General features: G+C 35.9%; 2 protein-coding genes across 2 annotated transcripts in view; one reads left to right on the forward strand and one right to left on the reverse strand.

Moving 5' to 3' along the window:
• LOC123540293 (thioredoxin domain-containing protein 5-like) overlaps positions 1 to 22,666 on the forward strand; it is a 34,241-nt gene extending 11,575 nt beyond the window's left edge. The window contains exons 4-7 of the mRNA XM_053525931.1: positions 1,995 to 2,258; positions 18,450 to 18,536; positions 19,407 to 19,544; positions 22,586 to 22,666. Coding sequence (XP_053381906.1) covers positions 1,995 to 2,258; positions 18,450 to 18,536; positions 19,407 to 19,544; positions 22,586 to 22,666 — 570 coding nt within the window. The remainder of the gene's footprint in view (positions 1 to 1,994; positions 2,259 to 18,449; positions 18,537 to 19,406; positions 19,545 to 22,585) is intronic.
• Positions 2,247 to 10,180, reverse strand: LOC123540294 (protein hook homolog). The gene is made up of 2 exons (XM_045325182.2): positions 9,970 to 10,180; positions 2,247 to 4,705 (listed from the first exon to the last, which is right to left on the reverse strand). Exons 1-2 carry the CDS (start codon positions 10,137 to 10,139, stop codon positions 3,739 to 3,741), a joined length of 1,137 nt encoding a protein of 378 aa, XP_045181117.2. The 5' UTR covers positions 10,140 to 10,180; the 3' UTR covers positions 2,247 to 3,738.
• Positions 22,667 to 26,599: the final 3,933 nt, after the last annotated feature.

Consider the following 26,599-nt stretch of genomic DNA (forward strand, 5'->3'; position numbering starts at 1 on the left):
CCATACTGTTTGTTTATCCCCACATCCATACTGTTTGTTTATCCCCACCTACATACTGTTTGTTTAGCCTCATATACATACTGTTTGTTTATCCCCACATCCATACTGTTTGTTTAGCCTCACATCCATACTGCTTGTTTAGCCTCACATCCATACTGTTTGTTTAGCCTCACAGCCATACTGTTTGTTTATCCCCACATCCATACTGTTTGTTTAGCCTCACATCCATACTGTTTGTTTAGCCCCACATCCATACTGTTTGTTTAGCCTCACACCCATACTGTTTGTTTAGCCTCACATCCATACTGTTTGTTTATCCTCACATACATACTGTTTGTTTATCCCCACATCCATACTGTTTGTTTAGCCTCACATCCATACTGTTTGTTTAGCCTCACATCCATACTGTTTGTTTAGCCTCACATCCAAACTGTTTGTTTAGCCTCACACCCATACTGTTTGTTTATCCTCACAGCCATACTGTTTGTTTTGTCCCTACAGCCATACTGTTTATTTTGTCCCTACAGCCATACTGCTCACTTATCAGTTTCAGTCCTTGTATGCAACTGAAAGTGTACAGGATGTGCAGGCCGATCTTGACCCATACTGGTTGCAAAGGCTTAAATTATTCTTCACATAGTTGGTCTTATTTTGTTCTCATCTATTTACACCAAGCACATTTTGGTGAATCTAGAATAATTCTATCCCATCTGTCCTTCCGTTTTAAACATTTAACAAATACATTAAATTTTTGTGTTTGGCTGTAGCCTGAGGCACATCAAGGCTGTTAAATATTTTTTAGGAGACTCATTCAGTGAAGCACAACAAAACATTCAATGAAGCAGTTTAGCTCCACTCTCCTCCTCTCCTAGGGGTGTAACGATACGCTAGTCTCACAAGTCGATAAATATATATCAGGATACAGACGCAACGATATGTTACATATCACGATACTAATTGAGTACCACCCACCCGCTTAGCTCAGTAGGGAGAGTGTCGGTCTACGGATCTCGGGTTCGCAAGTTTGATCCTCAGGTGGGGCGCATGTTCTCCGTGACGATTTGATAAAAGACATTGTGTCTGAAATCATTCGTCCTCCACCTCTGATAGCTCATGTGGGGAAGTTGGCAGTTACTTGCGGAGAACAGGTTTGTATTGGTACAGAATGCAGGAACACTGGTTCGGTTAACTGCCCACATGACTGAAATACTGTTGAAAAACGGCGTTAACCTAAAACAAACAAAAAAGATTGAGTACCTTAAGTCAGCATTCATGTGACAAAATGAAACAGAAATCAATGACACCATTCCTACACTTGGGAAGTACTTAAATTAAAGAAAAATTTATAAATGATCAATTTGTTTGTTAATTTATATTAGTTATTATCTTTAATACTGATTGTATGAATGTTTTCATTCAATGTTTCTAGTCTTACTGTATTGTTTCAGTATCGTGAAACAGGCCTATGTTACGATATGCATATCGCCAGACTAATTTATCATGATACAGTGAATTTCAATATATCGTTACACACTCTTATCCACTCCCCCGTATTTATTTCTTAACCTTTACCCTGCTAAATTTCAAAAATGGACTGATCCATCATTCATTTTGGGCAGTACCACTTATTGTTAAAATAGGTGTTCATTAAAAATTTATTGACTAAATAGCCAATAGTGCAGATCATGATCAGCCTGCACGGATCTTGGTCTGCAAAGGTCACAAAGGTAAAACCACTTGCTGCCAGCAGACTAAAGGTTAAAATTATCTTCTGGTCAAATGGTACCTGAGGTCTTCCTTCACCATTAAAGCTAGAACGTCTTCATTTTTACTTAAAATCGTGTTGGCGTGGCTGAAAACCTCACAAAAACAAATAAACAGATTGATATAGCTTTAAATCTGGTTACATCCCTGCTGTATAGTCAGATATAATGATTGCATCTTTGCTAGAAAAGAACCCACACTTTCTAAGTTATTTAACAATAACTTTTCAGACTCTAGATAAGCAAAAGACATTAAAAAAGCCTGAAGACAAAGCAGATGAGAAAACAGAAGGTGCTGAAGTGAAAAAACCTGAAGTTATAGTAACAGACGGCCTGTATGACCTCAGTGATGAAACATTTGAATCTCATGTAGCGACTGGACATCACTTTATCAAATTCTTTGCTCCCTGGTGTGGACACTGTCAGCGACTTGCTCCAACATGGGAACAGCTGGCCAGAGAAACAAAAGACAACGAAAAGGTCAAAATTGCAAAGGTATATACAATTATCATAACTAAATTTATTTTGTATTGTCTTAAATTTTTGCTTTCAAATTTCTAGCAAAAACCTGGCTTTAAGATTAATTGAATACTCAAGCTAAGTTGCTGAAGTAACGGTCATTCTACTTGTGCAGTTTTGTAAAGTTCAGTCAGTATTATATAAGATGTTTTTGCATCTGTAACTTAGTACACTTTAAGGTAGTTCTACATTTGTTACACCTTAAAGTCATGACACCATTTAATATCTGGATAACCCAGAATAAACCTGGGTTAGAAACTATTAATTAAATAGACAATTTTTAGAAGTTTCATTAAATCTGCATTAAAGGATTCTTTTTCTACATGATAAAGTGTTTCCATAGACTTGCATTGTGTAAAAATTGCTTAAGGTCTAAAATTTTCAAATCAGCCAAAGAATAAAGAACATGGGTGTAGCTCTTTGAAAAATCATAGTTAAAATTGCACTATGCCAGGTTTGGTGAATCCTTCAAGAAATCCAAAACTTTTCAGCTAAAAATTCTCCCTTGTTTGCATACTAGTACTGTGAGATGGACAGTAATTCTTGAAAAAATTGAATATCATGAATAAGTCAAGGTGAGGTCGATAATGACTGTGTTAGTTGTAAATTCTCATTTCCTCTTCAAGCTGTCAGGTAATTATAAATTCATGAACTACTTCCTAAATGTGAAATGTATATCCATATTTCTAAGAATAGCATGATATGGGCTTAAACTATAGATTTTTTTTTAACAATGGAAATTGTTGATATCCATGTATAAGCTGAGGGGAAGACATTAGGCTTTAGAAATGGATGGGATGCTTTTGTGTTGTTTTTGTTAGCTTACCAGAGCCAAAAGCTCAGGGTGAGCTATTCTGATCACTCACTGTCCGGCGTCCGTAAAGTTTTACTTTAAACAACATCTCCTCATAAACTGCTAGGCCAATTTCATCCAAACTTCAGAGGAATGTTCCTTGGGTGAAGCTCTACAAAAATTGTTCAGAGAATTGAATTCCATGCAGAACTCTGGTTGCCTTGGCAACCAAAAGGAAAAACTTTAAAAATCTTCTTCTCAAAAACCAGAATCCCTAGTGCTTAGATATTTTGTGTGAAGCATTGCCTAGTGGACCTCTACCAAGTTTGTTCAAATCATGACCCCAGGGTCAAAATTGACCCCGCCCCAGGGGTCACTTGATTTTACATAGGAAAATCTTAAAAAATCTTCTTCTCAAAAACCAGAAGCCCTAGAGCTTAGATATTTGACATGTAGCATTGCCTAGTAGACTTCTACAAACTTTGACCCCCGGGGTAAAATTGGCCCAGCCGCAGGGGTTACTTGATTGTACATCGGAAAATCTTCCAAAAAATTTCTAAAAATCATCAGTTTAACATTTGAAACATGTTACTCAGGTGAGCGATCCAGGGTCATCATGACCCTCTTGTTTTATTTTTGTGCCATTTTTTGGAGCTAATGCAGTCATATAGCAAAAATTTCCACTTCACATAATGTAAGATAGTTTAAAGAATTTGCATTCATTTGTATTTTAAGGTATCTTCCAAAAACAGTATTATAACATTGGATTGTTTCTGTGGCTCCGTTAGTACTAGGCCCTTCAAAATGTCCGCAGATTTCTTCAGTGCTGCCTTGTTCTTTACGCACACTGATCACAAGATTGTGCAAGTTTTCTCCGCAACAATCTGCCCGATTTTTAATCACCACCCTGTTGATGAAGTATGGTCTTTGCAAGTCCACTTGCCACCATGGATTCATTTCTGCATCTGTATGAGTACAAGAGCCGTCGATCCAATTTCCACTTGTTACACCATCAGTCGCAGCATTTGCACCGTTGTTATATTTATTTGCATAGAAAGAACTTTCAGATGCACTCTTTCCAAGAGCTATATTCTTATTTAGCATGTTAACCAGTAATGGTTTTAACAGCTTTAATTGCTCTATATCTTTTTGTATGTTTTCAATAACGTCAGCAATGTTCTTTATTCCCTCTTTGTTTTCTCTTTCAGTTTTATCTAATTCCTCTTTGTATTCCTTGGTAAAATTTTGGATTACTTGGTCTGTGTTGTAAGTGATTTTATCGCCATATGCTTTCAAGTCAGTTTCAAGGTCTTTGAAGGAGTTTTCTACTGCAATTTCATGATTGTCTATGGTTTGGTGTAACTTGTTCAAAGATTCCTTGTTCAGGTCCACAAGGCTTTCAATAGTGTTTGTATTCTCTGCTCTCATGGATTTTTCAGCTGCTAAACCTTTACTCATGTATATTAAGTAGTCTTTGACTTGTTGAATATTGTCTTGTATGTCATTCTTCTGTATTTGTGTTATGAAATCTCTGTTCCTAGATTGATATTCATGGGTGTTGTCTGGTAGGTTACCTTTAGTTGATGTGTCAGTTATTGCCTTCTGTATCTCGTCATCTCTTACGTTGGCACTGAAATATTTAAAACACATAATGCCTGACACTACTTAAATACTGAAAAATATGGAAAATGCTGAAGTATCATTAAGGAATGTTTGAGAACAGGTTTGTACTGGTACAGAATCCAGGAACACTGGTTAGGTTAACTGCCCGCCGTTATATGACTGAAATACTGTTGAAAAACCGCGTTAAACCCAAAACAAACAAACAAACATCTGCATAAATATCAAGTTGATATTTTAAAATAATGCTAAAAAGAGTGTATCAAAATTTTTGCATTATTGCTGCCTGACTATACTGTATTATGTCCTATAGTTGCATGCAAGACCCAGACACCTAGCTCAGAGGTCAAGGTCACACTGAGAAATCAAAGATTTTATGTCCCTTGAAAATTGAATTATTTAATATTACTTCCTTTAATTATAATTTTCATCTTCTTTTTCTACAATTCATTTTGGTTCTCGACAATATTGATCATTGTTCCCTATTTTTATGCCCCCTTTTAAGAAGGAGGGGTATATTGTTTTGCAGATGTTGATCGGTTGGTATGTCGGTTGGTGTGTAGACCAATCAGTTTCCGGATGATAACTCAAGAACACTTGGACCTAGGATCATGAAAATTGATAGGAAGGTTGGTCATGACCAGCAGATGACCCCTATTGATTTTATGATCAGTAGGTCAAAGGTCAAGATCACATTGTCCTGGAACAGTTAAACGTTTTCCGGATGATAACTCAAGAACTCTTTGGCCTAGGATCATGAAAGTTGTTAGGGAGGTTGGTCATGGCCAGCAGATGGCCCCTATTGATTTTGAGGCCAGAAGGTCAAGGTTGCAGTGACCCTGAACAGTTAAACTGTTTCTGGGTGATAACTTGAGAATGCTTGGGGCTAGGATCACGAAACTTAATAGGGAGGTTGATCATGACCAGCAGATGGCCCCTATTGATTTTAAGGTCACTAGGTCAGAGTCAAGGTCACATTGTCCCAGAACAGTAGAACTTTTTTTTGCCAAATAACTAGAGAATGCTTTTGTTTAAGATCACATTTGATATGGAGATCACTTATGACTGGTAAATGATGCATAATCATTGATTTGAGGTCAAACGTCCAGTGCACAGTGACCAAATAATTTCTGTTCCTTGTGCAGTTACTGAATGCATCAAGGGGGGCATTTCGTGTTCTACGAGCTCTTGTTATAATGAGTATTCAGTTAAGAAAAGTTCAATACAACCCTGGCATAACTAAATTTAAATGTTGACCAAAACATTGCTGACTTGTAATTTGGTAAAAGGGAAATTCAGCCTCTTGTATTTGCAGCCCAACTCATGCCAGGATGGGGGGTGTGTGTGGGCAGGGGCGGGGGAGTTGGGTGTATCTTTCACAAAATTTATTTAGAAATTTCCTGGTTAGCAGCCTTATTGGAGGTGTTAAGAATTTGCGAAACCTAAATGTTTGTGTTTTGGTACATGATGCATAGTTATATTCATGGGTATTTCGAAATTGTGGATATAGGGGAAATAGAACCACTGCAAACGCCTAAAAAAATTTGAGTGCCTTTCGTCATATTTTTTAGCTCACCTGTCACAAAGTGACAAGGTGAGCTTTTGTGATCGTGCGGCGTCCGTGCGTGCGTGCGTCCGTCCGTAAACTTTTGCTTGCGACCACTCTAGAGGTCACATTTTTCATGGGATCTTTATGAAAGTTGGTCAGAATGTTCACCTTGATGATATCTAGGTCAAGTTCGAAATTTGGTCACATGCCTTCAAAAACTAGGTCAGTAGGTCTAAAAATAGAAAAACCTTGTGACTTCTCTAGAGGCCATATATTTCATGAGATCTTCATGAAAATTGGTCAAAACGTTCACCTTGATGATATCTAGGTCAAGTTCGAAACTGGGTCTAGTGCCGTCAAAAACTAGGTCAGTAGGTCAAATAATAGAAAAACCTTGTGACCTCTCTAAAGGCCATATTTTTCATGGGATCTGTATGAAAGTTGGTCTGAACGTTCATCTTGATGATTTCTAGGTCAAGTTCGAAACTGGGTCACGTGCGATCAAAAACTAGGTCAGTAGGTCTAAAAATAGAAAAACCTTGTGACCTCTCTTGAGGCCATATATTTCATGAGATCTTCATACAAGTTGGTCAGAATGTTCATCTTGATGATATCTAGGTCAAGTTCGAAAGTGGGTCACGTGCCATCCAAAACTAGGTCAGTAGGTCAAATAATGAAAAGATGTTGTGACCTCTCTAGAGGCCATATTTTTCATGGGATCTGTATGAAAGTTGGTCTGAATGTTCATCTTGATGATATATAGGTCAAGTTCGAAACTGGGTCAACTGCGATCAAAAACTAGGTCAGTAGGTCTTGATATAGAAAAACCTTGTGACCTCTCTAGAGGCCATACCCTTGAATGGATCTTCATGAAAATTGGTCAGAATATTCACTTTGATGATATCTAGGTCAAGTTTGAAACTGGGTCACGTTCCTTAAAAAACTAGGTCAGTAGGTCAAATAATAAAAAAAGCCTTGTGTCCTCTCTAGAGGCCATACTTTTCATGGGATCTGTATGAAAGTTGGTCTGAATGTTCATCTTGATGATATCTAGGTCAAGTTTGAAACTGGGTCAACTGCGGTCAAAAACTAGGTCATTAGGTCTAAAATTAGAAAAAAATCTTTTGACCTCTATAGAGGCCATATTTTTCAATAGATCTTCATAAAAATTGATCTGAATGTTCACCTTGATGATATCTAGGTCAGTTTCTTAACTGGGTCATGTGCGATCCAAAACTAGGCCAGTAGGTATAAAAATAGAAAAACCTTGTGACCTCTCTAGAGGCCATATTTTTCATGAGATCTTCATGAAAATTAGTGAGAATGTTCACCTTGATGATATCTAGGTAAATTTCAAAACAGGGTCACGTACCTTCGAAAACTAGGTCAATAGGTCATATAATAGGAAAACCTTGTGACCTCTCTAGAGACCATATTTTTCAATGGATCTTCATGAAAATTGGTCAGAATTTTTATCTTGATAATATCTAGGTCAAGTTCAAAACTGAGTCACATGAGCTCAAAAACTAGGTCACTATGTCAAATAATAGAAAAAACGACGTCGTACTCAAAACTGGGTCATGTGGGAAGAGGTGAGCGATTCAGGACCATCATGGTCCTCTTGTTTATTACATACTACATGAATGTTTGTATAAGGCCAAAAAGAAAAAATTACTTGTTTCCGCTAACGGCTCTGAAAAAAATAGGGTAGGTAAGTAAGCAAACTTAGTAGTTTCAGGGGTGTTAGCAGAATAAAACAGAAATCCTAAAAAAGGTTCAATTTGATTCCCTTCCCGAACTGTACGTTGCAAAGCAGACAGTCTTTTCTGGCAGAGATTTATCACTTTGGATACACATAGGAATATAAATGTTTCTAACTTGTAAATTTAGTACATGTATTATATATTTCTGTAAAGAAATCATCTCATGAACTACAGTACAGGTATAATAAATCAGGCCATCAGAAATATCTACATGGTATTACCCTTGTGGTTTCATATATGTTCAATGTTTTTTCTCCCACACATTGTATTTCTCACAGCCCAAAAAGTACATGTATATAGTGAGTAAATGCATTAATACAAATCTGTGAATTGGTATCAATATTAAAAAGAATAGAACTGAATTGTTGTTGAAGTGTTCTTGTTTTTTAATCCATACTGCAAAAACTTTTGATCATTACGATTGGATACTTGATAAAGCGTTTCGCCAGTATGTAAAAATAGCAACCTGGGCAAACCATTTTTTTTTGCAACTTAAGTTTTGTTATTTCTTCAATAAAGTTTCACCGAAGAAATATTTTCAGAACAGTCTGAATCATCAAAATATCTTTTCTAGATCAAAAGTTACAGCATTTTAAGCATCATAATTCTCAGCCAATTTTAAGAAATTTTCCTCCTGTAAATCCTTCGTATATAAGCTGTGGGGATTGATAATTTTTTCACTATTTTTTATGTATGTTTGTCCTTTTTGTGACTCTTTTAGCATCAGTAGTATAGATAAAAACAAAATAAAAATTCACACATTTGCGAAAAAAACCCATTATTTTTGTATGAATGCAAAAGTTATTAAATATATCATGCATTCTCATACAGAGCTAAAAACAATTTTTTCTCCATTGTATAAAAGTGATGAACACTTATAAAATGTTGTCAAGAAAATATAGGAATTAGATTAAATTTAGAAAGTTTGCTAAAACTGACCAAGGTCACATTTTTTTCTAAATCATTAAATAGTTCAGTGCCATTATTTTCTTAAAATTTAGCATTTCATACACATATTTGTAACTATTTGACATAAGGAAAGGAAATTGAATATTGCATTATTATTATCATGAATTCTAAATGAAGTACAAATTTGCTCGATTGAAAAGTTCTTTAAAGACTTTAAATTCATAACCGAAATTTATTTATCCTAAACTTGTAAATTTATCAGGTGCACGATCGTAACAACGCGAAAATTTTCATACATGTTTCGATTCTCTGCCTTTAATAATGCCTGATTCTTGCATCAACTTGTTCAGATCCATACATTTAATTGATTTTTTTATTAATCTTTTCGAAAGCAGTACCAGTTTTGTAGATATTGGCGATCTTTTTACGATATTATGTACGGGAGTTCAGACCGTCTGCGGAATCGGTTTCCGGGCAATTCATTTATTGAAATCGGCATACTAAATAAATTTCGAAGTAAATTTATAATAAAATCAAGAAGTAACATATGATTGATACTAACATATGATTGACTAAAGGAGGTTTTTCAAAATGGTGGTGGGTTACAACAGCGCGACGCGTGCTTAAATAAGACAACCTGTGATTTTAAAATAAAGTTGCGACGGTCTAAATTACGATCAATTTTAATGTTTTTGGTATTATTTTGAAGTTATAAAACACTGAATTATTTAAATATGTACATGATTATACTTTCTAATGACATATTTCCTACAGAATTGGCTAAACTTTGGGCAATCTAAACTGGACTATGCGCTGTTTTTTTATTTTTTGGACTCTCAAAATAAGTGTCAGGGTCGGCGGCAAAAAAATAGGGTCGGTCGGGTTAGCGGAAACAAGTAATTTTTTTTCTAGGCCTAATAGATAAACACTGCCTTGAATTTGTGTTTAACTTTTATTTACAGCTAAGAAATTAAGGTTCTTCCCAAATTTTGAGAAAAAGAATGACCCAAAGCTAGAGGCATGCCCCTTAAGGTTGAAGAATTTAAGACTTACCTGTTGTTTTCCAATGCTTTTATTCTGTCATCCTGTAATTGCATATCTTCCATAACTGCTTGAAACATCTTTGCCAGTACACTGTATTTGTTATCTGATATAGCCAAACTTAAAAATCTGCTGGAAGAAAAACTGAAAATGAACAGAAGAATGAAAATTTTGTTCTTCATTTTCACTGGTGTAGTTCAAAACTGGAAATAGTTCTTTGTGAACCTCAATTTTATACACCACAAACGTTTAGGCCAATAAAGAGAAAAAGCTTTGGTTTTTAGATAATGAGCAGTAAGTTTCATGAAAAATCGGAAGTCAGTTTATGAAAAAAAAAAGAACGGAACATTTAATGAAAACCATTTATTATAGTAACTTAGGTATTCTGTTGCAAACAAAAAAAAAATGAAATATTTATTAAAATAAGTTGTACTTGCTTTGCCTGAAGTTTTGGAATGGACAGCTGAGTTTAGGAAGTATGTGCAATGAAAAAACAAAATTCCTCAGTAATCTGCTTAGCTCTTTAGGCTCAAACATGTACCGGTAAATTGGAATCCTTTTTAAACTGTTGGAACAAGCCAGCAGCAACAGGAGCATCTTAGCCTTGATGTAATAGCTTTCTTGGAAATTAATTGAAGCAAAATAAATACGAAGGGCTAGGTATTTTACGGTGTTATGTTGCAGGATGGTACAATGACGAAAACGCGATGGCAGGATGGTGAAACAATGATGATACGATGGTGAAAACGTGCCATTGCGTTTTCGTCATCGTACCATCGTGCATCGCAGTTTAGTATTATATAAAAAGTCACGATTGTCCAAACAGATACACTGTAGTATTTGGTTTTAATGGCCGCATTTGTGGGGAAGTTTGTTTATATTCCACTGATTCCTCAGCAGGATGTTTATGATTTCTCTAACACATGTTTATGCATGAATTTGATAAATGACTTGGAGTGTTTTTGTTTAATCTTGCTAACAGATGCATAACATTTTTAGATTATCATGAGGACAGGATTTTTTTTTCCAAAATGAACCTTTTTATTTTATTATAAATTGCTACATTTGATGTGTATTGGAAAAAAAGAGGGTTTTATCCCATTATATGCCATTGACATAAACAGGTTTTCATATCATTTACATGAAAAATATTATAATTTATCACAAGTATATGTTTTTCATTGCTGACTTTGTTTAGATACATGTATTGTGATTTATGGAAGGTTGTACAAGCCATATTGTTATAATGGAAGTCTGGTAGTCTCTAACCTTGAATGACCTTCTACCAAACTCATTTAAACCATATTGATTTGTTAAAAAAAAGTGACTGCCTGGTGGATGGTGCCAGTTTTCTCTGTATGGCTTATGGAAAACTTTGAAATGTGTCTGCACTGAAACTGCTGGCATGAATTCCAAAAATATCACAAAATGTTCCTTAAGTGACCTTCTACCAAAGTTCTTCAAGTTTCTGCCCACATTACTCTCCCCAAACCCCCCACCAGCCCAACAATTTGTTTTTGACTTTCTTGTGTTTCTTGATGTTGTCTGACATTTACTGGCCACCCCTGTATATTGTGCTCTCATTCAGGCAGATTCCCCCCTCCCCACCACCCGCAACCACCTCACAGACCATAACCTTCTACCAAACCTGTTCAAGCAAGCTGTAAAATTTAGGTGATTGATCTAAGGCCATCATGGCCTTCTTGTTTTAATTTTCAGCTTGACCATTTGTATTTGTAGTATTTATATACTATTTTGTTCAGGGTGAGCTATTAGTATAGGTGGATGGTCCGGCATCTACCGCCCTGCGTCCTGATCTCCTCCTTTGAAACTACTGGTCAGAATTACAAACTTGGTCAGTAGCATCCTTGCATGGACCTCTATCAAGTTTAAGCCCGCCCGCTTAGCTCAGTAGGGAGAGCGTTGGTCTACGAATCGCGGGGCATATGTTCTCCATGACGATTTTAATAAAAGACATTGTGTCTGAAATCATACATCCTCCTAGTAGCCTAGTGGTAGAGCGTCCGCTTCGAGTGCGGGAGGTCGTGGGTTCGATAAAAAAAATGGTACTAGTAGCTTTCTCGCTTGGCCCTCAGCATTAAGAGGATAGTGCTAGGACTGGTCAGCCCGGTGTCAGTATAATTGACAGGATGGGGTATCATGCCACGTGTCTACGGCGTGATATTCCAGTGAGGCAGAACTGTAAAAGTTGGGCATTGTGCTCACTGCTACAAGTAGACACTGTTGTTTATATGACTGAAAAACTGTTGAAAAAGATGTTAAACCTGAACACACACACACACACACCTCTGATAATTCACGTGGGGAAGTTGGCAGTTACTTAAGGAGAACAGGTTTGTACTGGTACAGAATCCTAGAACACTGGTTAGGTTAACTGCCCGCCGTTACATGACTGAAATATTGTTGAAAAATGGCATAAAACCCAAAACAAACAAATCTATCAAGTTTATACAAATGGTTCATCTTGACCCCTTTTACCGGCCTCAAGAGCTAAAAATAAAGAAAATAACCTTTAAATGACTTCTCATGATCTTCATCAAACTTGGTCTTTACCATCATTATAAGTATTACAAGTTCTCTCCCAAGTTTATTCAAATTTCGACACTTGGCTCATTTTAGGGACTGCTAGAGCTAAGAATAGAAATACCTTTAAACAAATTCTTCTCATGAACTACAAGATGGAACTTTATCCAACTTTGTCTGTAGCATCATGATAAGATTCTCTCCCAAATTTGTTCAAATGTGGGCAGTTGGCCCCTTTTAGGGGCTGCTAAGAATAAAGATAAAGATACCTTTTAACGACTTCTCATGAACTGCTCAGTGGATCTTCATCAAACTTGGTCTGTAGCATCATTTTAAGGTCCTCTCTCAAATTTGTTCAAGTGGAGATGGTTGGCCCCTATTGGGGTTCGCTAGAGCTAAGAATAGAAAAAGACTTTAAATGACTTCTTCAACCATTGGATGCATTTTCATCAAACTTGGTCTATAGCATGATTATAAGGTCTTCTCCCAAGTTTATTCAAACAGGAGCACTTTTCCCTTTTTAGGGAGAGCTGAGAATACAAATTCCTTTAAAAGACATCTTTTCATGAAAAGCTAGATGGATCTTCATTAAACTTGGTCTGTAGCATTATCATGAGGTCCTCTCTCAAATTTGTTCAAAAATGGGGGCACTTTTCTCGTTTTAGGGGCCCCTAGAGCTAAAATAGAAATACCTTAAAACGCCTTCTCATGAATCGTTTATTTGATTTCATCAGACTTGTCTATAACATCATTGTAAGGTGTAATGTCAAATTTGGGGGGGGGGGGGGGGGAATCATGAAATAAGTACAAATGGTTATGGAATTTTGGGGTGTCACAGTAAAATAGGAAAAACCTTTAAATAATTAATGAACTGCTTAAAGGATTTTCACCAAATATTATGAGAAGGAAGGTCAGATGGTTAAGGTCCTCTTCAGGTGAGCGACTTAAGTCCTATTGGGCCTCTTTTTCAGATTTGTTATAAACATGGCTGCCAAGGGGTATGGCCTTTGTTTTGTTTATTTATATAGTGGGAACTTTGAAGTTTGAAAGTCTTCTTGTCAAAAGGTTTGATTTTCAAATAATTCCATGTAAATGTTCCTAAGGTTAACCGCTACCAGAATTGTTCAGTTTATTGTGATTTGTCGAAATTTCAAAATTTCAAATAGCAGAGCTATTGTTGTCACCCTTTGGTAGGCATCCAGGTCACAAAAGTTTTGCATGTTTTTTAAAAACTACAAGGCCTTATGCTTTCATTTATTTGGCATCATGAGTTGACCTCACAGGAAAAGTTATATAATTCAACGTTTTACTGTGAAATTATTATTATTCGTGGGAGATTAATTTTCGTGGATTTCGTGGTTCAGCTCAATCACAAAATTCAGTCCCAACGGACAAATTATGCCCACGATTATGTAAATTGTACTCACTGTCGCCAAAAAAAGACACCATAGCCATCCGATCTGGTCCGTAGTTGTGTGCATGCGTCAGTACTTTCGTGTAGATTATATTTAAAAGGTTCCACCAATGATAAACATAGGTATGGGTCAGAACAAAACCGACTATTTCATTCAGACATCTATCTTTTGTTTATGACATGCTCGTCAAAGTAGATGCTAAAAACAGCAGAAGTTTGATGTAGCGTCACATGTCAACCGCACTATGCTGCGGCTGTTACTTGATTTTTTCGGCCCCACTTTGCAATGTTTATATTTACTGACATGTAGTAAACTACTACTACTTTGGGACTATTAAATATTATAAATTAATTGCTAGATTTGTGTCCGATGCATTATTACCCAATTCACATTACTCCTTTCTCGGCAGAAAATAACAAGATCAAAGCTTGTAATTTTAGATGCAGACGCGCATTCAACAACAGGCATGTATGGAACTTTTTTGTGTGATTCTAAACCATTTATATTTTATCAATCATGTGCAAAAACACATTTTTAGCAACATAAAATTAGTAAATCTATTTTCAATTTGCAATACAAAAACTAGTTTTTGTTTGAAACAGGATCAAATGATCAGTGTGATGAACTTTATATTTGTTTCGATTACAAATGCTAATTGTGCAAGACTATATCCCAGGTGCTACGGTTTTGACACTTGTTAATTGGCATCGACTTTTCTTTTTGAATATTTCAATTTCATTAAGTTTTGCAAATTAGGGGTTGTATACTTATAGATAACGCGGTCATTAATTGGCACATGATCACTTGCTGATCTCCCGCGGCATAGACTGGAAATTCGGTAACCATGGTAGCGCTTTTTGACATGTGTAGGTTTTACATGTTAGAACAAAATGATATACTAGATCTACTCCTGTGGAAATGTGGATATTACAAAAAAAAAATTCAAAAATTGAAAATCCACGAATTTACGTCCCCACGAAACAGCCATTTTGGCCAAACCATGAAATTTTGTGCTGACAAAATTAAATGATTTCACAGTATTTTGTCAAAATTATGCCCCCATTTTAATAAGAATTTGAGGCTAAAGTTTTATATGTAAGCAGGTTTTTAGCTCGACTATACGTATGGAGAGCTGACCTACTTGACCCCGCGTTGGTGTTTTGATGCACTTTCTCTTTATCTCTGTAATTACTTGATGGATTTGTTTCAAACTTAATATAGTTATTCCTCATCATCACCCACATCATATGGCACAAGGGCCATAACTCTCACACCAATATTTCATAAATTAGCTCCACTTTTTACTTAAAATTACAGGTTAAAGTTTTGATGCACTTTCACTCTATCTCAATTATAACTAAATGGATTTGATTCAAACTTAAAATAGTTGTTCCACATCATCACCCACATCATATGACATAAGGTCCATAACTTTAGCACCAATTTTTCATGAATTATGCCCCCTTTTACTTAGAATTTCAGGTTAAAGTTTTGATGCACTTTCACTCTATCTCAATTATAACTAAATGGATTTGATTCAAACTTAAAATTGTTGTTCCACATCATTACCCTCATAATATGACAAAAGGTCCATAACTTTAGCACCAATTTTTCATGAATTATGCCCCCTTTTACTTAGAATTTAAGGTTAATTTTGATGCACTTTCACTTTATCTCAATTATAACTAAATGGATTTGATTCAAACTTGAAATAGTTGTTCCACATCATATGACATAAGATCCATAACTTTAGCACCAATTTTTCATGAAATGAATTATGCCCCCTTTTACTTAGAATTTAAGGTTAATTTTGTTGCATTTTCACTATACCTCTTACATCATATGATACAGGGGCCATAACTCATGTAGCAATCCCCATTTTTACTTACAATGTCACATGGTTTATATAGATTTATATAGGAAAATCTTCTTGTCTGAAACCACAAGACCTAGGCCTTTGATATTTGGTATGTAGCATTGCCTAGTGGTCCTTTACCAAGATTATTCAAATTATGCCCCTGAGGTGAAAAGAGGCCCCACCCAGGGGGTCCCAAGCTTTACATAGACTTGTATATAGGAAAAAACTTTAAAAAATCTTCTTGCCTGAAACTGCAAGACCTAGGCTTGTGATATTTGGTAATTTGCATTGCCTAGTGGTCCTCTACCATAATTGTTCAAATTATGCCCCTGGGATGAAAAGAAGCCCTGTCTTGGGGGCCCCAAGTTTTACATAGACTTATATAGGAAGAAAATTTAAAAATCTTCTTGTCTGAAAGTTCAAGGCTTAAGCCTTATATATTTGGTATATAGCATTGCCTAGTGGTTCTGTAACAAGAATGTTCAGATTATGCCCCTGGGATGAAAAGAGGCCCTGCCATGGGGGTCACTTGTATATGAGTTATAAAGGAAAAAAATACTTCAAAATTATCTGATCATATTTCCTATACTGTTTAATTATAATTACCTGATGACCCCACCTTGACCTACTGACCTACTTCTTTGTTTTTTAAGATACAGCCTTGAAATTTGGATGACATGTACAGTTTTGCACACCGATCTTAACAGTATAGAAATTTGGACATGTCAATATCTTTCGATAAAGATTTCAATACTCATCTTCAGTGTTCTTAGTCCTGACCTACTGACCTACTTTCTTGTTTTTAAAGCTACAGGAAAAAGATTTGGACCACATGATTGTATAATGTTTGATACAGCTTTCAATACTCATCTTGAATAGTCTTAATCATGACCTACTGACCTACATTTTTGTTTTTGAAGTTACAGTATAGAAATTTGGACCACTTGTATAATTTTTTTATACAGATTTCAATACTCATCTTGAATAATGTTAATCGCGACCTTCTGACCTACTTTCTTGTTTTTGAAGATACAGCATGGAAATTTGGACCACATGTAGAACTTTTGATACAGATTTCAATACTCATCTTAAATATTATTAACCCTGACCTACTTTCCTGTTTTGGAAGCTACAGCAAAGAGATTTGGACCACCTGTATAATTTTTTAACAGATTTCAGTACTTATCTTGAAGAATCTTTTAACCATGATGTTCTCACCTAGTTCTTTTTGTTTTTGAAGCTTTAGCAAAGAAATTTGTTCAAGCAAGCAATTAAACTCAGGTGAGTGATATAGGGCCATCATGGCCCTCTTCTTGAATTTAACATCACACCAACACAGTTAGAGGTCATATGATTACTTTCCAGCTTTTTCATAGTAGAAGAAGATCCCAGGCACTCCTTGGTGCATTATTTCGTCACGAGCGGGCACCTGTGGATGGGATGTAAGAATGCTTTATGGTACAGAGGAACTCCTTTAAATTGGAATCCCTGCAAAGTGAACAGTTATTTCAGTCCTTAATAAATTGCTTCTACTAATAATGTTGCAAAACCAGAATCTCTACAAGTCGGAGCTTTTCATTCAGTGTTGGGGGTGATCAGTACATAGGTGTATCACTGTATGTGTTTGCTTTCTGTTGAGGATTATTGAATTTGAAAAGGGGGATGGGAGAGACATTGGCCATGGTGGCTGAATGGTTAACATTTCTGACCCTTGTGGCTTTAGCATTGAAACCCTGCTTTGACTGTAGAATTCATTCATTCGAGAAAATGATCCAGCTTTGTTTGAAAAGGGCTGTGGTTTTATCAAGATGCCTGCCTATATCTAAAGTAATGCTTGGAGAGGTAGCTAGGTTTTTAGACATGATGCACAACTTACTCTTGACCTCACATACTCTTGACCTCGCATACTCTTTTGACCTTGCAACTTTAATGAATTTATTGAATTGTCTTTGAAACTGTGGTAGCATTTTGAATTAATGGATGTTATATGTGTTTGCCTTGAAACAAAAGTACTTTTGCCATAACAGATACTATAGCTGAAAACAGAGGCAAATTGATTTTGCAAAACGTATAGTTGTAAAATTTTTATGTGTTGCTTTTATAAGTGATAATATTGATGGTTTATATTGCGGAAACAAGATTCAAAACACTTTCTCGTCTTCATATATTAAGTATAGCCCTTCAGCAAGACGTTTTAGTTGGTCAATAATCAATATTGTCAGTCTCTATGATGTATAGAATGTTTTACAAATACTTTTTACCCTAATGAAATTATTTTCAAACATATAACAGGGAAGTATTTTCTGTAAGTTTCAATGTGCTGCTCTACTGCTAGGCTAGAAGTTCTTATCTAGCATTATTGTTTCCAATAGCCATACATAATTATATACTTTTATATACTAAAAATTTCTTGTAGTTAAGACCCAGTGTTCAGCTGGACTATTAATTAACTGTTTTTCCTCAGAAGTACTAGTAGATCTTGCAGGTGTTATATTTACAACAATGATAACCACCAAGCAGTATTCTTTGATGAACATACTGCATTCATCAAATCCTGCTTTTGACATATGCTGAAATACTGCCATTCTAAATTTTACTGCATGTCTCCATATAGAATATAATGAAATCATACATGTGTTTCCACAGTTCACAACCTCTCTACAATTTGTTTCCAGGTTGATTGTACAAAGCAGCGAAATACATGTACTAAATTTGGCATCAGAGGCTATCCAACTCTTATCTGGTTCACCAATGGGGAAAAGGTAGGTCAATTATCTACTATTTTCTTGGGAGAATCAAGTAATAACTACCCCATTAAGTGATAAAATGGACTTAACTCAGAAACAGGTATTGTTATTCCTTGTCTGTAAATAGAAAATTGTTTCCTACTGTCTGTTTTATACCCCCACATTTTTTGACAGGTGTTGTAGTGATTTATGGTTCTCTAAACTTGCTGGAAGGCATGTTGCAATACACCTGTAAAAATATTAGGTGAATTTCTAACACAGTATGACGGAATATCCTGTCATTTTACTTTATGTTTAATTTAAGACAAGTTTAAACTGACATATTTTTCTACATCTTAATAATTATGTTGATAACTCATGCCACCTCATTCTTAATGGTAGCATCACCTTGAGGGTATGAGAGATGAGAAGTTGGTTTTGCTTGTCTGCCGAACAGCAAGCAAGGAAGCTACTTGTACCATTTTTCATCACTTTGGTATGACGCATTCAGGGAGATGCCTGCAGCCTTCAGCACATAATGCAAAGCCTGCCCACTTTGCACAGAAGAATGAGAGCAGATCCCGGGGTCATGAGTGTGATCCCTGCGTATGGCCCCCATGACAATTTGACAAAAGGCATTGTGTCTGAAGTCATTCATCCTCCACCTGATTCTTGTGGAGAAGTTGGCAATTAATTGTGAAGAACAAATACAATGCACTTAAAATCAAATGTTTTAAAAAATAATTTGTGTTTGTGTAATACTTTGTATTTTCAAAAAATAGGCAGTAGCAGCCTTCACAGCAATATGCTTTGATAGGCATTGGCCAATACTAGGTTCTCTAAATGACATCTTAATAAATATATTAGTGCCTGAACTGGTATATTTTTCTTTTGAAATCTTGACAGAGTGAAGATTACAGAGGGCAGAGGTCACTGGATGAGCTGTCAAAGTTTGTTACTAAAATGAGTAGTGTTGAGTCAGAGACGGCTAAGACATCAAAGGATGGCAAGGTGCCAGATGTGTTAGAAGATGAACCAGAAGTTGTAAGATTTCTTTGCATTTTTATAGGATATAACAAATACTTTTAATACATCAATTTTTATCAAACCCGCTTGCAGTGAGCTGGGTATAGTCATCACTTTCAGTGTATGTGTGTGCGTTCATGTGTGCATGCATCTGATTTTGTCCGGACCATAACTTTGACATGCATGGACCAATCTTGTTTACATTTGGCATGAATGTTAACCCTAATGAGAAAGCGTGTCATAGGCAAACCCCATGTTCCTATCTCAAAGGTCAAGGTCACAGTTGGAGGTTAAAGGTGAAATTGAAGTTTGTCAGACCATAACTTTGACATGCATGGACCAAATTTGTTTATATTTGGCATGAATGTTTATCTCAATGGGTAAGTGTGTCATGCACAATCACTATGTTCCTATCTGAAAGGTCAAGGTCACAGTTGGAGGTCAAAGGTAAAATTGAAGCTTGTCCGCAGCATTTTTTCTTCATGCATGATGGGATTTTGATGTAACTTGGCATGAATGTTCACCTTTATGAGACAGAGTGTCTTGCACAAGAACCAGTTCAGTAGGTCAAAGATCAAGGTCACACTTAGAGGCCAAAGGTCAGATACAAGAATGACATTGTCTGGAGCATGTCTTCTTCATGCATAAGGGGATTTTGATGTAACTTAGCACATATGTTCAACATCTTGAGGCAATCTTGTTAGCTCACCTGTCACAAAGTGACAAGGTGAGCTTTTGTGATCGCGCGGTGTCCGTCCGTCCGTGCGTCCGTAAACTTTTGCTTGTGACCACTCTAGAGGTCACAGTTTTCATGGGATCTTTATGAAAGTTGGTCAGAATGTTCACCTTGATGATATCTAGGTCAAGTTCGAAACTGGGTCACGTGCCATCAAAAACTAGGTCAGTAGGTCTAAAAATAGAAAAACCTTGTGACCTCTCTACAGGCCATATATTTCATGAGATATTCATGAAAATTGGTCAGAACCTTCATCTTGATGATATCTAGGTCAAGTTCGAAACTGGGTCACGTGCCTTCAAAAACTAGGTCAGTAGGTCAAATAATAGAAAAACCTTGTGACCTCTCTAGAGGCCATATTTTTCATGGGATCTGTATGAAAGTTGGTCTGAATGTTCATCTTGATGATATCTAGGTCAAATTCAAAACTGGGTCACGTGCGGTCCAAAACTAGGTCAGTAGGTCTAAAAATAGAAAAACCTTGTGACCTCTCTAGAGGCCATATATTTCAAAAGATTTTCATGAAAATTGGTCAGAATGTTCACCTTGATGATATCTAGGTCAAGTTCAAAACTGGGTCAACTGCAGTCAAAAAGTAGGTCAGTAGGTCAAATAATAGAAAAACCTTGTGACCTCTCTAAAGGCCATATTTTTCATGGGATCTGTATGAAAGTTGGTCTGAATGTTCATCTTGATGATATCTAGGTCAAGTTTGAAACTGGGTCACTTCCCTTCTAAAACTAGGTCAGTAGGTCAAATAATAGAAAAACCTTGTGACCTCTCTAATGGCCATATTTTTCATGGGATCTGTATGAAAATTGGTCTGAATGTTCACCTTGATGATATCTAGGTCAAGTTCGAAAGTGGGTCGAGTGTCTTCAAAAAGTAGGCCAGTAGGTCAAATAATAGAAAAACCTTGTGACCTCTGTAGAGGCCATATTTTTCATGGGATCTGTATGAAACTTGGTCTGAATGTTCATCTTGATGATATCTAGGTCAAGTTTGAAAGTGGGTCACGTGCCCTCAAAAACTAGGTCAGTAGGTCAAATAATTGAAAAACCTTGTGACCTCTCTAAAGGCCATATTTTTCATGGGATCTGTATGAAAATTGGTCTGAATGTTCATCTTGATGATATCTAGGTCAAGTTCGAAACAGGGTCACGTGCGGTCGAAACCTAGGTCAGTAGGTCTAAAAATAGAAAAACCTTGTGACCTCTCTAGAGGCCATACTTGTGTATGGATCTCCATAAAAATTGGTCAGAATGTTCATCTTGATGATATCTAGGTCAAGTTTGAAACTGGGTCACGTGCCATAAAAAACTAGGTCAATAGGTCAAATAATAGAAAAACCTTGTGACCTCTCTAGAGACCATATTTTTCTATAGTTTATATGCAAAACTGGGTCACATGAGCTCAAAAACTAGGTCACTATGTCAAATAATAGAAAAAACGATGTCATATTCAAAACTGGGTCATGTGGGAAGAGGTGAGCGATTCAGGACCATCATGGTCCTCTTGTTTTTAGAATAACTTCCCTTTGTTATTGCTATAAATAGCTTATATTGTAAAGTTCTTATTATTGGCCTTGGGGGTGGGGGGAAATTGAAACCATTTTTTTTGTGGTAAAACATGCATGTTACATCTAATATTTTGGTGTATTTTGACTTATTTCTGTCTGGTATGGAGTTTTGTGTGGACATATTATATATTTTTTCTATCTTTTTACATATGTCAATAAAAAAGTTAAATATATGCATTACAGGTGCTAGTGTAATTCAGTTCTGACTCTGACCAAAATGTATATTAATAATTTATTTGAGTACAGATGATTGGCTCAACATTTGCTGTGGGCATGCAGATTGTATTCTTGTGCAGTGTAATCCCGTTTAACATTTTTGACAGTTTCACCTCATTTTGTCAGTTTTGCAAAATTTCAGAAAGGCTTAAACAGTAGCCGGGTAATGAATAATACTGTATAAATTAAAAAATGAGTTAAGGTGACCTGTGCTGTTCTTTTCCTGTGTGTCTTAGAAACTAATGTGCTTACAGGCTCCAGAGTATGAGATAAATTCTTCAGTAATGGAAAAAAAATTGACCACTAAATCCTTTAAAAGAAATAATTTGATAGAAGATGCAAAGGGTTGTACATGATAATACAATGTTTTGAAACCAGTCTCATAGCTAGTGCACACTGATTGGTTGTATTTGAACATAGATTTGAAACTTGACCATGGCATGTTGTTTCACTTGGAATGGTCTCTAAACTAAGTTTTATCAACTGGAAATCTTGAGATTATAAATGACTAACATTATATTTTCACAGTGTTGTGGCATGAAGGAGGAGGACTTTAAGGACTCAGTATCACAAGATTTTACTTTAGTTGTATTTGACAATGATGAGTAAGTATTTCAGATTTCATACCTACTGTAAAATCATTATAATTTGGTGGGGAGGGTTGGTCTTTGACTGTACTTTAGATCCCTTTTGATATTAGATCAGTGGTAATGGACAAGGTCACATGGACCAGAACAGTAAATTGGTTTCAAGGCGTTAACTCAAGTAGTTCTTGGGCCGAGGTCTGGCAAATTTGATAGGGTGATGTTGTCATTGAACCTGCTTTGACCCTATTGATTTAGAGGTCATTAGATCAAAGTTCAAGGTTACATTGAGCCGGAACATTTAAACCCTTTCCAGACGATGCCTTGAGAACACATTGGCTAGGATCATGAAACTTAAACAGGGTGGTGATCATGAACCAAGCTGTTGTCCAAGAACATTATTTGGAGTACGCTTTGGCATAGGATTCATGATATTCTTGGTATGGGTAGAGGTTTGTAATGTCCTGTAGATGTACCCCGTAGTATTTTGAGGTACAGTTGACCAAAGGTGAAGGTCATTTGACCAGGAAACTGTTATAAACTTTCCAGGTCGATACCTTTCAGAAACACATTGACCTAGGATCAGGAAACTTTATTGGCAGGTGTCAGAGACAGCAGCTGACCCCTGTAGATTTATCGGTCAGTAGGTTAATGGTCAAGGTCATGTTGAATCAGAATGGGAGTACTTTTGTTTACAGTGAGCATTTATCTCTGATTCTTGCTGCTTTTCTGAATGCATCACGGGTGGCATTTGGTGTTCTCGGACGATGCTTATTGGTTTTGTTTGCTTATTTTGTTCTAAAGCAAAAATTTAGGATACATGTTCATAATTAGATGATAAACCTGGTATAATGTATATTTGGGATGGGTTTTGCTGTTTTATTTAATATACATAGTATAGGAGTAATACTTCTTTGTTTTTGTCAGTATATGCCAGAAAAAGGATAAACAGAATTTGCCAAACTCGTATAATTAATATGCATGTCTATAATATTTGTGATCCACATTTTGGTATCACTATAGGTTGGCCTGTAAATAAAAGATTGAAAACTTTGATTAGTTCATGTAAAACATTTCTTTAGAGACTTTACAGATTTATGGAAATCAATAAAATCTTTCTTTTTTAAGGAGAGAGGTTAAGGTCAGTGACTTTGAATCACTTCTCACTGATGTGGGGTTGAAACTGCACTTAGGGTGTAAAATTATTCTTGTGAGAAATCCATCCAGCTGGTTTATGGAAGTTCGATGGTTCTACCAAGCTTCTCACCTGTGATGAAATAATGCCCATGGGGGCACATGGGGTTTTCCTCCACCATCAAAAGTGGTCGCCAGATTACCTAAACTATGTCTAAACCACAACTAAATAAACAAAAATCTTTTTGAAGGGACAAATTAAAACTCATGTGGGTTTTGAGCGTTTCGTTGGATGCATATGCTTGTTTTCTGGATACGAATGGAGCATTTATACCACTACTCTAGAAAAGCTATTACGGAACGTTTTTGTCGTATAAATTTATACACTGAGATTCTTGTGGCTACTGTAGATTGTGTAAAGGAAGCAGTCACTTGTAGAAACCAGGATGTAAGCTGATTATTCTTGTTTATTTTATGTTTTCCAGTGAATTATAGAGTTGTCTCAGTGTAATAAAATTGATAATCCACAGTTTTGAAACAGTTGATTATCTTTTTTATTTTTCAACTGTTTTTGTTGAACTAGTTCAGGTCCTACATGGAGATTGATGTCAATAATGGTGATACTCAAGCGGTTAATAACGGGCACAATTATTGACGATGACGTTGTTATAATGACATCATTTGGCGTTATGCTTTCTGTTGATTCGTTCCAGCGATTTTCAGCATTTATTTATGAAGCGACTAAGTTGAGTTATAACTAATGTTTATTTTAATGTATATTTGGTTGTTTGTGGTAAATTGCTTGTTTTGTTATATCTTGAGCAAAATAAATAATATTCTTTTTACTATTGTGGCTTCGTCACTCGTGTTATTATTCAGTTGTGGTTGATAACTTAGTGTTATTTATTGTTCTTTTCACCGAAACAAACTTAGATATATATGTATTGATATTTTTTCTTGCTGTGTATATTTGTTGTGTATTATTTGTTGGTTACTTGTTATCCACTAGTTGATTGAGGTTGTATTCCTGTTTTATTATTGCAAGATCTGCTCATAAGGAAAAATGAATACCTTTTAATTTTCCTCCTCAAACATCTTTAATGAAACTAAGTACCTAAAAACTTGTTCAATAGTTATCGTAGTAAAAAGATGTTGTAAATTGTAAACAGTGCAATATACTTGTACTGATGACAATACTGGTGAACTAATATATTTAAAGAATTAAAGAAGTACTTATTACACCTTGTTGATCACAAAACAGCCTTGTAGCTGATGTTGTCTGAGGATCATATGCAACATAAGATAAAAGCTTATCTCAGCCTAATTTTCACCTGTGGAGTTCCTTATCAATTGAAAAAATTGTTAGAAAAAATTTGAACTGACTTGATATGGTGGGCAAACTGTTAGACTGGGGCCTTGCAACATTTCAAATTATGTGTAAAGAACTAACTTGTAATGTACCAGTCTGTCAGACATATGCTAATGATATGATGATGATAATAATAAGGTTTTATATCACACAGGCAAACGGACCATATCCTCAATACAAGTTTTACCATAACGAAGCTGCTATCGACTCGTTATAGGAGAGAAAACTGTGGTGGCCATGGTGATTACTTTGATGAGATGTGAAAAAATTCTGCTAAGACCATGATGAATTATAAAACTGTGTTTAGTAGCAAAATTATTTTATTTATGTTCAATTGGCATCTGTCAAATTGGTCCTTGGTTTATTCTCTGTAACTTTGTAACTTTGACAGCGTGCATTGTTATATAGCACAATCTTGCATCATCTCGTTGGTTGTAAGTTTCTATTTTTAGAATAATTTCAGTTTATATCTACAGTAGTTGTGTAGGAGCATGGTGGATGAGTGGTTAAGGTTTCTGTTTTCAGATCACTTTGGCCCTCCACTGCAATGGGTACCAAACCTTGGGTGCAGGACTCACATGTAAGAAAGCCACCCAGCTGGCTTATGAAATACTCGTGGTTCTACCAGGTGCCTTCTCTTGCCTGAATTAATGCACTAAAGGGGGCAAACTGGGGTCGTACTCGATCCAACCATCATTTTATGTTAGTTTTCATACAAATTATAATTGTTTAAGTTTACAGTACTATATATATTTTTCAGAGGAATTCTTGAAATCCAGAACGTAGTATTGGTATCTTTTGGATTTTATTTAACAAATTTTATGATAAAATATTTTTTAGTTTTTTTTATTTTATGGGATCAAATATTTGACATAGAGTACTCCTGCTAAGCTCAATAGGGAGAGGGTAGATTTACAGATCACAGGGTTCTGAGTTTGATCCCCAGGGCAAGTTGTATGTTCTCAGAGACAGAATGTTGAAAGACATTGTGTCGGGATGTCATTTTATTCTCCACCCTGGGGTTTGCTCTTGGTGAGGAGATTTGTTAGATTCTGCGGTCGAATGCCAGAATACTGGTTAGCTAACTAACACTGACATTTCATTAGTATCAGTTATGTTATAAGTAGGGTACTTAGTTAAAACATTTTATCTTGATTGAGATTTTGTTTTTTTGGTTTTTAATGTATATTTGATAATTTTAGTTTTGATTTGCTATTGGGTAATTTTAGTTTTCTTGGTTAACTGTTTAATGATCTTGTAGCTGTACAATTCGGCTTGTTATGTCTTTATTTGAAATTAGAGTTGTTGTTTAGTTCTTGGCAATTTGACGTAATCAGGGGGGGAGTTGGGCGCCCTCATACTTCAATCCCCTCCCACGCCCCCTCCTCAAAGCTTTAGCAATAACTAAATAAAAATATTGAGGATGAATGGGAAAAGAAGTCTTAAGTGTATTCT

This window comes from Mercenaria mercenaria, chromosome 16, assembly GCF_021730395.1.
Source record: "Mercenaria mercenaria strain notata chromosome 16, MADL_Memer_1, whole genome shotgun sequence".
NCBI lineage: Eukaryota > Metazoa > Mollusca > Bivalvia > Venerida > Veneridae > Mercenaria > Mercenaria mercenaria.